Source organism: Thamnophis elegans, chromosome 12 (assembly GCF_009769535.1).
Source record: "Thamnophis elegans isolate rThaEle1 chromosome 12, rThaEle1.pri, whole genome shotgun sequence".
Lineage (NCBI taxonomy): Eukaryota > Metazoa > Chordata > Lepidosauria > Squamata > Colubridae > Thamnophis > Thamnophis elegans.
The window spans coordinates 9,804,270-9,817,316 of record NC_045552.1 but is presented as its reverse complement, the minus strand read 5'-3'; the positions used below and the strand labels follow the sequence as shown (position 1 = coordinate 9,817,316).

General features: G+C 45.7%; 1 protein-coding gene across 1 annotated transcript; it reads right to left on the bottom strand.

Annotated features, from left to right (window-relative positions):
• Nucleotides 1-4,398: 4,398 nt before the first annotated feature.
• Nucleotides 4,399-12,832, bottom strand: FAM187B (family with sequence similarity 187 member B). The gene is made up of 2 exons (XM_032227425.1): nt 11,988-12,832; nt 4,399-4,753 (listed from the first exon to the last, which is right to left on the bottom strand). The coding sequence occupies exons 1-2, from the start codon at nt 12,830-12,832 to the stop codon at nt 4,399-4,401; spliced, it is 1,200 nt and encodes a 399-aa protein (XP_032083316.1).
• Nucleotides 12,833-13,047: the final 215 nt, after the last annotated feature.

Sequence of the window (13,047 nt, the reverse complement as noted above, 5' to 3'; positions counted from 1 at the left end):
CATGTCCTAGTTATGTTATGAGTAGAGCTTTCCCAAAACTGATAGAGGTTGGCTAGGTGAGGATGGTGGGAGTTGTCATTTGACACATCTGGAAGGTCCCGGTGGAGGAAGGTGGCTTGTGAACAGATGCTATGACCTCCAAAGCAAAGCAATTCTGCAGATGTGGCTTAAGGGCAGGATAGCAGCCATCCAACCAGCCAACCAACCAGTGCTTGTAGCCCATGCCAAGCCCATGTTGACTGGCTTGGTCATTCCTGGCCTTCCAGACTGAACTCACTAAAGCAGTGTTTCTCAACCTTGGCTACTTGAAGATGTCTGGACTTCAACTCCCAGAATTCCCCAGCCAGCAAATGCTGGCTGGGGAATTCTGGGAGTTGAAGTCCAGACATCTTCAAGTAGCCAAGGTTGAGAAACACTGCACTAAAGCATGATCTATGAGCCCCATTGAGTAGATTGGATATGTTTTTTTTTTTAAGATAAATCTCGGGTTGGTTTAATTCAAGTCTGGTGCTATTATGGGAGTGAAGCTCCTAAGGCCTGGATCAAAGCTGTGTCTCTTCACTCAGCCTTGGCAATTCGCAATTAGGGACATTAAAATTAAAAAAAAAATATTGGCAGGCCCAAGTGCCTAGTTTCTCCCTGGAAAGACGGGCAAAGGAATTGTTTCCTCAGTGATAAGATGAAGTATCCTTGCACCCTAACCGCTCCTGGCACGGAGAGAGAGAGAGAGAATCGTGTCAGTCACCCACTGTGCGTCCTGCGAGTTGTAGACAAAGGGGCAGTTGTGATCGGCCATGAGTCAATTGACGACAACCGTGTGCACCGGGTGGGTGATTCAGTGATTCATTGTAAGGACAAAGGCTGCAGGGAACGTTCGCTCTGGCTGCTAAGGCCTTACACTTCGTAGCAGAGAAAGAGAGCATTGTCCTCATCGGAGTATAAATATTTCTATAGGTTGGGAGGGTGGCATTGAATATTTCACTGGCCCTTGGGCGTTTTATTGTGAATTATCACATCCTCCAGCTGCCCAAACCTTTACCTCTAACCCGTGTTTGTAAACATGGGGTAGCCATAGAAACAGAGGTGCATTGCCCCAAAGTCAAGTTTTCTTAACTTGACGATGAGCAGAAATGAAATGTATCTGCACAATACTTTGTCATAAACTGTGCTGGTTGGACTCTAATTAAAGACCAAGCAACTTGTGTTACATCTTCATCCAATATGTGAATTCAGTGAAAGCCTAGGATGAAAAGAGGCAGTATTGGGGAAACATGAGCCTCATGGAGGGCAGGAACTGAAATGTTGGCTTATTTGATGCCTTTGGATGGACCAGGTAACACTTCTCTTTGAGCTATTTTGCTAAAACGACTTCAAGCATACAAATATTCTCAAGAGCCGTGTGGGCGCAATGGTTACAGTGCAGTATTGCAGGCTAATTCTGCCCACAGCCAGGAGTTTGATTCTGAACGCCTCAAGATTAACTCAGCCTTCCATCCTTACGAGGTCAGTAAAATAAGAACCCAGATTGTGGGGGCAATGTGCTGACTCTGTAAAGCACTTAGAGAGGACTGTAAAGCGGTATATAAATGTCATTGCTATTCTAAACATGTTATTCAAAAGAGGGAAAGTGTAGGGGGAAAAATGAAAGAGGATGTTATTTAGAATATTTCCTCCTGGTCAAATATTTTTGATCTTTACATTTTTATTCATTAAGAAAATTTATGAGGCTGCCCAACTCAGTCGTGGTGGTGATTCCAGGTGGTTTACAGAAGCAAAACACTGAAATGAATGAATGAAACCATAATGGGTTCACTAAGCAAGGTGGCTCAGTGGTTAAGATGCTGAGGTTGTTAATCAGAAGGTTGGCAGTTCAGTGGTTCGAATCCCTAGCATCATGTAACGGAGTGAGCTCCTGTGACTTGTCCCAGCTTCTGCCAACCTAGCAATTCGAAAGCATGTAAAAATGCAAGTTGAAAAATAGGGACCACCTTTGGTGGGAAGGTAACAGCTTTGAAACAGAGATGAGCACTGCCCCCTAGAGTTGGGAATGACTAGCACATATGTGCGAGGGGAACCTTTACCTTTACCTTAAGCTAATCCAAACAAGCCATTTGCTGGCTTCAGATGGTGATCCCATCTTCCTGACACATACAAAACCGGTACAGATAAAAAACAGCATCTTTAAAAAAATTAGGATTGTATAATTTTTCCAAATGGGACACAGACAGAGTGGAAACCACTTTTCAGGATTATCTGAAGATGTAATGGCCACTAATAAGGAGTGGACTTCGGTGGATAGAAAACAGCCTTCATCTTCAAATTATTTGGGCATTGCAACCCAAAATACAGAGCGCATCTTATGTCACAGTGACCCCTAGTGTCACAGTGATGTACTGTAGGCAGCAGCCATTGCCTAATTTGGCACTGAAACAGGGGTTTGTTTGGAGGTTCGGGGTGGGGTGGGGACAGGGGTGGGTTCCTACCAGTTCGCACCTATTCGGTAGAACCGGTTCGTCAAATCTACCGAACCAGTTAGAAGAGGTCCTACCAGTGGACCCGGAAAGCAGGCCACACCTACAGAAGAGGCTCCAAAATTTTTTGAAACCCACCACTGGTCCTTGGATATGATTATTCTACACTATCATGCTCATATTTATAAAACTCAGTGCCTCTGTGAAAGGTAAGGATGACTACTGCGTTTGTGGTGCAATCAGAACATTGCGTGTGTTGAAGTTGTTTTAACGCAAACCAAAGATGCCTTTTAAAAAACAAGTTGACATCCTATTCTTATGCATGCCAGTGCTGTGTGTGAAATAATTTGAGGTGGTTCTGACAAGTGTCGTCGGCATCTTCATATCCGGTCACATGGGCGGCAAGCCACTCCCACAAAGGAGGCCACACCCACAGAGTAGGTTCGAACAGTTTTTGAAACCCACCACTGGGTGGGGTGGGGGGAGAAAGGAAGTGTAATGTTTTAAAGGAACCCTGATCTATATTTTGGAAGAGAAAGAGGGCCCAATCCAGCCCAGCAATCCTGCTATAGATCAATCCACAGTTCGTTGGCTGTAGTAGGCTCACTGTAAATTATCTCTTAGCACAGGGGTGTCCAACTCGATTTCATTACGGGCCGCATCAGGGGTTGTGTTTGACATTGGGGGGGGGGGGCAAGATGGGCATGGCCAAGGTGGGCATGGCCAGCTTGACATGACTGATATCGGGGGTGCCTGTAGCGGTCCGAGTGCTCTGCCAGCGAAAACGAACTCCCAAGCTCTGTTTTCAGCTGCGACAGCCTCTTGCAATCCTCTGCCAGCAAAAATGGAGCGCGGGAGGGCTGCCTGCAGTCCTCATGAGCCCCGTTTTTCAGCTGTGATGGCCTCTTGTGACCCTCTGCCAGTGAAAACGAAGCTCGTGAGGGCCGCACAGGGCCCCCGGCGAACTCTATTTTTGACTGCAATGGCTTCCTCCTCCAACCCTCTACCAGCTAAAACGGAGCTCCATTTTTGCTGGCAGAGGCACCGTGGGGCCGTCCTTCACTATTTCCAGATCGACTTCATGGGCCAGATCTAAGCCCTTCACGGGCCAGTGTGGGAAGTTATCATCCAGCCCTCTCCCAGAAAAATGAAATATCCTAGGAAATATTGAAAAGGCAGAATATTTCTCTGGATGTGAAAAGAAACATGTTTTAAAAGACAGAATAGTTGCCTATAGCTTTCTGCCCATCCCCAGCTAATGGGCCATTAAGATGGCCAGGCTAGCCCACTTTACATAATAAAGACTTCTCCTCACTGCAGCTGTAGGGGGAAGGGATATTACTCAACTGACCACAAGGCAACTGAGAACTCATCATAGCCTAGAAAGTAGCCCCCTGCATGGCGCCATGGGAGTCTGACAACCAATCAGAATACATTTCTTACACAGGAACAGGAAAGAGAGAGGTGGGACTAAACAGGGTATAAAAGCCTAGCAAGCCCCTCCCTCAGCCCTTCTCTTCTTCTCCACCAACATTGAAGCATGTGATCATCTTTTCTGTTCAGGGCTCAAGCCATGTGGCCCTGTCCAACAATAAACCATCTTTCCAAGCAGCCTCCATGTCTCCAGTGTCTTCTTCCCCACTTGGAGCTGAACCCAGAAGGACATTTCTTTCAACACCGGATCCAGACCTTGCCTTAGGAGGTGGGAAACCAGGTGTTTTATGCAGGGTGATGGAAATTGTGGCTTGCCTTCTCTGTGTGATGCTGCATATAGAAGCACTGTATCCAACCCTACAAACCTTAACCTTTTCTTTTATGTAAAACCCAGGCTGTACTTGAACGTATGCTGTAGTCAGTCAATATCTTTATTAATCAGCAATCCACACCTTCTTTCCTAAGGTGTCCACCAAAGTTCACACGCCGTCTTCTAGACCACAGTAATTTCTGGTTTCCTCCTGCAGGACTCAATTATGCTGAGAAACATCAGGAACACCAGGAATATGGAGAGGCCCACCACCAAGGCCTCAATGATGGAGTAAGTGTGAGCCAGCTCCCCTGGTGGGCTCACCGCGCCAGGAGAGGTAACTAAAAACTTGCCCGCTAAACGTCTATTCACGAAACACTGGTAGAAAGTGCTGTGTGAATCGTTCTGGAAGGAGAGGTGCAGGATCCCACCACCAGTGGCTTTGTCCAAGCTTTGGGAACTTCTGGAGACGTTGAAGTTCTTCTGGAGAAGCTGAAGGTGTGTCAACATTGTGAGACCTACCTGCCAGTAGACAGGGCTGATGAAGGGAAGAGACAAGGTCATTCATACAAGAGGAAGAATCAGACATCAATCCCAAATAAAAGGAAAGGATTGAAAGCCAACAGAGGCCATATTTTTTTTTAATGCCCAGGTTCCTTGATCAGACTAAGCCATAGTTTGTTGACCAAATTGCAACTGACAGGACTCAAACACCATGCAAAACTAACGGTTTCCAAGCCATGATCCTTTGGCTCGTATAGCACTCTCCAGTACCAATCACCTAACCACATGGAGGTTGAATGCAACGTGTGAACCCAGCTTCATCTTAGAAGAGGCTTTCTGTGCAACGTGGGAGACAAGAGGAAATGCCTCTTCATTGAGGGTCTGCAGTCTTGAAGAGTTTTTATATTAAAATATTCTAAAAACGAATTAGTCTGCCCAACCAGTCCAGATATCTTTTCAGCAGATAGCACCGTATATACTCGAGTATAGGCCGACCCGAATATAAGCCGAGGCACCTAATTTTACCACAAAAAACTGGAAAAGTTATTGACTCGAGTATAAGCCTAGGGTGGGAAATGCAGCAGCTACCGGTAAATTTCAAAAATAAAAATAGATACCAATAATGTTTTTGAATATTTATTTCAAAGAAAAACAGTAAACTAGCGGTGTATTCAATGAAATACTTCACTCACCTCATGATGCTGATGTCCCGCTATGATGATGATGTCCCGTGCAGCCGCGGGAGCGATGTCCCGCCTCCTATGACACACGGCACAGTGATTCCTATCATTGGATCACTGTACCAGAGGAGGTGGGACATCGCTATGTGGCTGCTTGCCATAACAAGGAGGAGGTGGGACATCGTTGCAGAGCGGCAGGAGGGGGAGGAAGGGGAATCGTAAGACAGCCCTGCATTACATTAGAACGTGAGGAGGGGGGATGGTGCGGTGCGCGCTGCGCGGCAAACTGACACAGAGGGAGGGGAAACTCACAGGGGCACTGGGCCATTCACGAGTGTCACCCAGCGGCATGGCCCCGCCCCTTTTTCTCCTCCATTTCGGGCAAATTTTTCACTGACTCGAGTATAAGCCGAGGCGGCTTTTTTCAGCCCAAAAAGTGGGCTGAAAAACTAGGCCTATACTCGAGTATATACAGTAATATTTGGATATTATAAGGTAGAACATATAAGAGATTGGGCAGCCATTTGTCTGAAATGGTATATGGTTTCCTGTTTGAGCAAGGGGTTGGACTAGAGGACCTCCAAGGTCCCTTCTGACTCTGTTATTATTCTATTACATTACAACTACTGCAGCCAATGGAGGTTGCAGTTTTAATGAGATAAAAGGTGGTAACCTTATATATTTGTACCACCTTGATTTGATATCAGAGATGGCTGCCTAGGCTACCAGCCCCTCTGTATTTCATATTCTTGAACCATCTATATTGCCTATTCCTATTTAGTGAGATTTGCACAATATGCTAAGTGATCATAGGATTGCTGCAATATTAGCTCAGTGTGTTGTATAAGCCCAGCCTATATGATCTGCAAACACTGGACTGTTTCCTGATTGCTTATTTGTACTCTACTCTACTCTATTCTATTCTACTCTACTCTACACTACACTCTACTCTACTCTACTCTACACTCTTCTTTACTCTACACTACACTCTACTTTACTTTACTCTACTCTATTAGTTTGATACACCTCTTGCTTATTTATCACCCAACAAATTAACAGAGGGATACAATCAAGATCAAGGGAGGTACTAATACCACTCTATAAAGCCTTAGTAAGACCACACCTAGACTACTGCATCCAGTTTTGGTCACCACACTATAAAAAGATGTTGAGACTCATAGAAAGAGTGCAGAGAAGAGCAACCAAGATGATGAGGCTAAATCATACGATGAAAGGTTGCAGGAGCTGGACATGGCTAGGTCTAGTGAAGAGAAGAACCAAGGGAGACATGAGAGCAGTTTTCCAATATTTGAGGGGCTGCCACAGAGAGGAAGGGGTCAAACTATTTTCCAAAGCACCTGAAGGCTGGACAAGGAATAATGGATGGAAACTGAACAAGGAGAGATTCAACCTGGAAATAAGGAGATATTTTCTGACAAAGTGAGAGCAATCAACCAATGGAACAGAAGTTGCCTTCAGAAGTTGTGGGAGCTTCATCGTTGGAAGCTTTCAACAAGAGACTGAATTGCCATCTGTCAGATGTGGTGCAGGTTCTCCTGCTTGGGCAGGGGTGGTGAAGGACTAGATGACCTACAAGGTCCCTTCCAACTCTGTTAATCTGTTTAAAAAATCTGTTATAAAAAGGATGAGAAGGGGCAATCAATCTTTTTTATGCAATTAGTGTATCTTCACCTTTTCTTGCTAAGTCCTTCAAAAACTGTACAGATGGAGTGAAAGGGATGGATATTTTAATTTTATTTTTTATTTTTGCAGGTGTCCTGCTTGGGTGGGGGGGAAGGTGTTCACTGTTCTTAGGTATTTTAGCAGATGCTTAGCACACTGATTGTTCTCACAAAAAGGAACAAAACCACATCTCTATAAATAACAATGTGCTTCAGGGGTTGGAAAAAACTGTACAGTAACAGGCCCCACAATTCACAGGTTACTCATTCTGGCTTAGAACAATCCATGAATCTCCCCCACTCCCAGTTTACAAATAGGCTGTTCTACCCTGCAGCATTTCTCTTTTCAAATAATGCCTAATTGTATGTAGGATTGTTTATCTATTCATTTGTTGATCCATCGATTCATCCTAGAAAAATTGCAAAAAATTGGAGTGCCCCCCCCCCCCCCTGGACTCACAACTCTTGCTGGAAAAAGCAGGTGGCAGCCATGGCCAGCCAAAGCTTTGTGTTGTGTACTGCTTGTGCCTATTCGTGGTTACTCATGCCTTAGTCACCTCTTTCAGTGATGCTGCACTCACAACTTCCGAAGGCAAGCTGTTGCCCTGGTGAATTGTTATCACTGTTAGGAAATGTCTCCTTAGATCTAAGTTGCTTTTTCTATTTGATTAGTTTCCATCCAATGTTCCTTGTTTTGCCTTCTCTAGTGCTTTGGGAAATAGGTTGAATTCTTTTTCTTTGTGGCAGCCCCTCAAATATTGGAACACTGGCATCATGCCACCCCTGGTCCTTCTTTTCTCTAGACTAACCAGACCCAATTCCTGTTGTGTATATTAGATGGGTGGGCACCAGGGGTGCGTTCCTGCCATAGAAGAGGTTCCACAAATCTACCGTGCCGTTTAGAACCGGTTCCAGCTCCCTCCCCGTGCCCGTCCGCATATCATCAAGATGAAGAGTGAGAGGAGGAATTCTGGGAGTTGAAGTCCACAAGTCTTAAAGCTGTCAAGTTTGAACACCCCTGGGTTTTTTTTTCTAAAGGGTTAGAGGTGCAAGGGTCTTGTAACTTGACAGCTTTAAGACTTGCACGCTTCAATGCCAGAGTTCCTGAGCCAACATGACTGGAGGAGGAATTCTGGGAGTTGAAGTCCACAAGTCTTAAAGCTGTCAAGTTTGAACACCCCTGGGGTTTTTTTACCTAAAGGGTTAGGGGTGCAAGGGTCTTGTAACTTGGCAGCTTCAAATGCCAGAGTTTCTGAGCCAACATTTTGGTTGCTAAGCAAGAGCGTTGTTAAGTGAATTTCACCACATTTGACATGTTGGCCACGGCCACCCAGTCACATGGTTGGCAAGCCACTCCTACCAGGTCACATGGCTGGCAAGCCACTCCCACAAAGCAGGCCACACCTACAGAAGAGGTTCTAAAAAATTTGAAACCCACCACTGGTAGGCACATAAAAATGTAGTAGATAATTAAGTTGGATCCAAGGGAAAAGGAGAGGAGCTGAAAATAGACTTGAGTCCTAGGCTCAAAGGACTGTTTGGGGTTTAACAGGATGCCTAACCAAGTAAAGTTTCTTTTAAAAAAAGTATAGTAAAGACAAAAGGAAACGACTCCCTTCTACTGAGCTCCAGACTTAGGTAAAGGTAATGCGTGCTAGTCGCTCTTAACTCTAGGGGGCGATGCTCATCTCCGTTTCAAAGCTGAAGAACCAGCGCTGTCCGAAGACGTCTCCGTGGTCATGTGGCTGGCATGACTCAACGCCAAAGGCGGATGGAATGCTGTTACCTTCCCTGAACAAAACTCCGCATTGGTGATAGGAAGGGCATCCAGCCATTATAGGGTCGTTAAATGACGATGTTCTGAACTTCGAACAGTCATGAAAAGAATGGTTATAAGTCAAGAACTATTGTTATTAAGCCCCAGGCAAGGATGATCAGATGTTACCACCTGGAGAATAATAATAGGTCAGATCGACTTGCAAGTTCAATTGCTTACTCTGCCAACAGCAGCTTTGGCTTAGTTCAATCCTGGAGCTCCTGCAGCTGTGTTTCTATTGTGTGTGCTTCATTCAGTTGCTCCTGGTTATTTTATTTTTTTTTAAATGAGTCTTGCTGCCAATAGGAGAACTGGAACTCCATCTGGTACCCGAAGGTGAAAGGTTCATGTAACTCGTCAATGATTAATGTGTCTTTTCTTTTTTTTAACAAGGTACAAGAGATAAAAGCAAAACCAAGAGAACTAAATCAACATTTCCTGTTTCTCCTGTTCCTGGTGTTAGGGCTGCTGGTGACAGACTAAGTGGAAGCGATTAAATTTGGATAAGGAAAACTGCTATCCTCAGTGCACTAATTCAACAAAGTTTCCTTCTGAAAATAAAACCCCACTATATAATTAAGTGTGGCAAGCATAATAACTGTACTGTGTTAAGATGTCTCTGGGTGATTGCAAAAAGCTAGCAGGAATTTGAACTCCTTAGGAGTAATAATAGAAACAATAGAATAGAATAGCAGAGTTGAAAGGGACCTTGGAGGTCTTCTAGTCCAACCCACTGCTTAGGTAGGAAACCCTACACCACTTCAGACAAATGGTTATCCAATCTCTTCTTAAAAACCTCCAGTGTTGGAGCATTTACAACTTCTGGAGGCAAGTTGTTCCACTGGTTAATTGTTCTTATTGTCAGGAAATTTCTCCTCAAGTTCTAAGTTGCTTCTCTCCTTGATTAGTTTCCACCCATTGCTTCTTTTTCTACCTTCAGGTGCTTTGGAGAATAGTTTGAGTCCCTCTTCTTTGTGGCAGCCCCTCAAATATTGGAACACTGCTATCATGTCATCCCTGGTCCTTCTCGTCACTAGACTAGCCATGCCCAGTTCCTGCAAGCATTCATCCTATGTTTTAGCCTCCAGTCCCCTGATCATCTTGGTTGATCTTCTCTGCACTCTTTCCAGAGTTTCAACATACGCGGAGGAGAGCCTTCTCGGTAGTAGCTCCGACCCTTTGGAACAATCTCCCCGTGGAGATTCGTACCCTCACCACCCTCCAGACCTTCCGCACAGCCCTTAAAATCTGGCTATCCCGTCAGGCCTGGGGTTAAAGAATGTAACTCACCCCCACCCGAATGGTATGAATGTTGTGTTCTATTTTTAATTATGTATTGTCCTTATGTGTTATTGTTTGTATCCCCCTCCCTTTGAGTTGTAAGCCGCCCTGAGTCCCCCCAGGGAAAAGGGCGGCCTATAAATAAATTTTCAAATACTCAAAAACATCTTTTTTTACATCATGGCAACCCAAACTGGATGAATATTAGATGAATGTGGAGGAAGCAGCCTTGTGACTGGCTTACAAATGTCACACAATTTTTGAAATTTCCCCCCTTTCAGCTAAAGATCCTGTAGGGTATGTTTATGGAGAAAAGGAGCAACAGCCAATCATGTCCCAAAGGTGCTTTTTCAGGAGGCAACTGGACTTTCTTGTTTTTTTCTTTTGAAGATGTTTCGCTTCTCATCCAAGAAGCTTCTTCAACGCCTTCAAAAGTAAAAATAAGAATGTCCAGTTTCCCTCCTGAAAAAACACCTTTGGGACAACTGTGGCCTGGATGACTGAGAATCTCTACAGCTAAGCAGTTTTAAATGTGGGAACAAGACAGAGAAGTTATGCGATATATTTAAGCCACGATGGCTCAGTGGTTAGGATGCAGTAATGCAGGCTATTTCTGGTGACTGCCAGCTGCCAGCAGTTCGAGTCTCACTGGCTCAAGGTTGACTCAGCCTTCCATCCTTCTGAGGTGGGTAAAATGAGGACCCAGATTGTTGGGGCCAAAGGGCTGACTTTGTAAAACCGCTTAGAGAGGGCTGTAAAGCACTGCAAAGCAGTTTATAAGTCTAAGTGCTCTTGCTGTTAAATTATGACTTGCTTTAACCGTAGTCAGGTCCCAGTGCAATAAGCCATCAATACGTTTGCAAACTACAAAGACTGAATTTATACAGTGCACTAAGCTGAACCACAAAGCACATTTTTGCTTAGTGGATTTGAATAAACGATGTTTGATGTTGATGTTGAAGTTTAATGAATTTATAGGCCGCCCAATCCCGAAGGACTCCGGGCGGCTTACAACAATACATTTAAAAATGAAAGTTAAAAACACAGAAACATAGATTAAAAAAGACCACAACATACACCCAGTCTAATCGGGGCTGGAACTCAATCGTGAGTTCAACAGCCCGGGGCCTGCCGGAATAGCCAGGTCTTAAGAGCCTTTCGGAAGGCCATGAGAGTGGGTAGGGTCCAGATCTCTGGGGGCAGTTTATTCCAGAGGGTCGGAGCGGCTACAGAGAAGGCCCTCCCCCGGGTAGTTGCCAGCCGACATTGTCTGGCTGACGGCACCCGGAGAAGGCCCTCCCTGTGCGATCTTATCGGTCGTTGGGAAGTATGTGGCAGAGAGTATGTGATCTTATCGGTCATTGGGAAGTATGTTACAATGATAGATGTCATAAGCAAACCACAGCGGCTACGATACAGGTAGTCCGCGACAGGCTACAGTTCATTTAGTAACAGTTCAAAGTTACAATGGCACCGAAAAAAGGGACTTACGACCGTTGCGCCATCCTAATGGTCATGTGATCAAAATGCAGACCCTGACTCGTATTTATGCAATGCCCCAGGATCATTTGCAAACTTTCTGACCACCCAAGTTGTTGGGGAAGCCGAATTCACTTAGCAACGATGACCTTAACTTAACAACTGCAATAATTCACTTAACAAACCTTTCACTTAGCCACAGGAATGTCGGGCTCAATTGGGTTCGTAAGTAGATGGGAGTACCCACACTCTAATGTACTACATAATGAGCTACGTTGTGCTAAGCAGAATGGGAGGTCTGCGTGTTGGAGACAGGAAAGACTTTAGTACCTGTAGATGGAAGACGCTGGGCAGCGAAGGTGAGCAGTGGCTTTCAGTTGGGGGTGGTAGTTGGTGAAGACCAGGAATGGCACCCAGTGGGGCTCCTCTTGGCCAGCCAAGTATGATGTCTCACAGCGCACTTGGCAGGTTTCTATTCTCAGCTCTGGTCCCCGTTGCGGCAACGTCGAATACTTCTGCCTAGCCATCCCACAAGGCATGGGCATTTCCTCCTCAGAGTCCATCGTAGTCAGCTGGGCATAACAAAACCCCACTTGCTTCCGTTCCCCGGGATGGCCACAGCGATTGCAAGACTGCCAAGGACTCCAGGAGGTGAACAGGGTGGCTTGTGCCCCCTGGTCGAGCAGCACCGTAACGTTGCCCAAGTTGGCCTCTCCCAGCTCTGTGTGTGACACGTGGAGACGCTCAGCATCCTGAAAGTCAACCTCGTAATAGGCAAGGGTGGCGTCTCCTGCACGACAGGTGTACAACCCTGAGTCTTCTCGGGTGGGGCTTGAGATGTACAGGCTGCCGGTGCCGGCAATCAGTCGGGATTTGAAACGTAGCCTCTGCAGCTTGTCATGGCTAAACAGGGGCCAGGAAGTCCCGCGTGAGCGTAAGAAGGTGAGGGGCTGCTCATCGGTCCAAGAGGGGTCGAGGTATTGCCAAGTGATGTGGCCTCTGTACGAAGAGCGGGGACAGCGGAGGACGACAGGGTTATTGGAGATAAATGCTAACACGCAAGGCTGGCCAGGGAGACACGGCTGGCCCAGCCAGTGGCCTTCATAATGGTTACCTTCAGCGATGGATAAGAGCAGACCCAGGAGGAAAGCCAACAAGGGTGCCCAACTGGACATGGCAAGCTGGGTACTGAGCTATTAAGGAAACCCAGGGAAGGAAAAAAAAAACCAGCTGTGACACCACGCCTGATGTCACAATAGGCAGAACAATACTGCTGTTAAAACTGGCCTTGTTCTGGAAGACTGGATACCCACCCAGATACAATATCGATTTAACATCCTGGATTTGTGTGTGTGTGTGTGTGCGCGCGCATGTGCACATGTGCGTGCAT

Excerpts from the sequence above, each read along its gene's own strand:
- FAM187B (XM_032227425.1), bottom strand. The coding sequence starts at position 12,832 with ATGTCCAGTTGGGCACCCTTGTTGGCTTTCCTCCTGGGTCTGCTCTTA. Across the intron at positions 4,754-11,987 it reads CCAGCGTCTTCCATCTACAG|CCCTGTCTACTGGCAGGTAG; the intron begins GTACTAAAGTCT and ends TCCCTTCATCAG.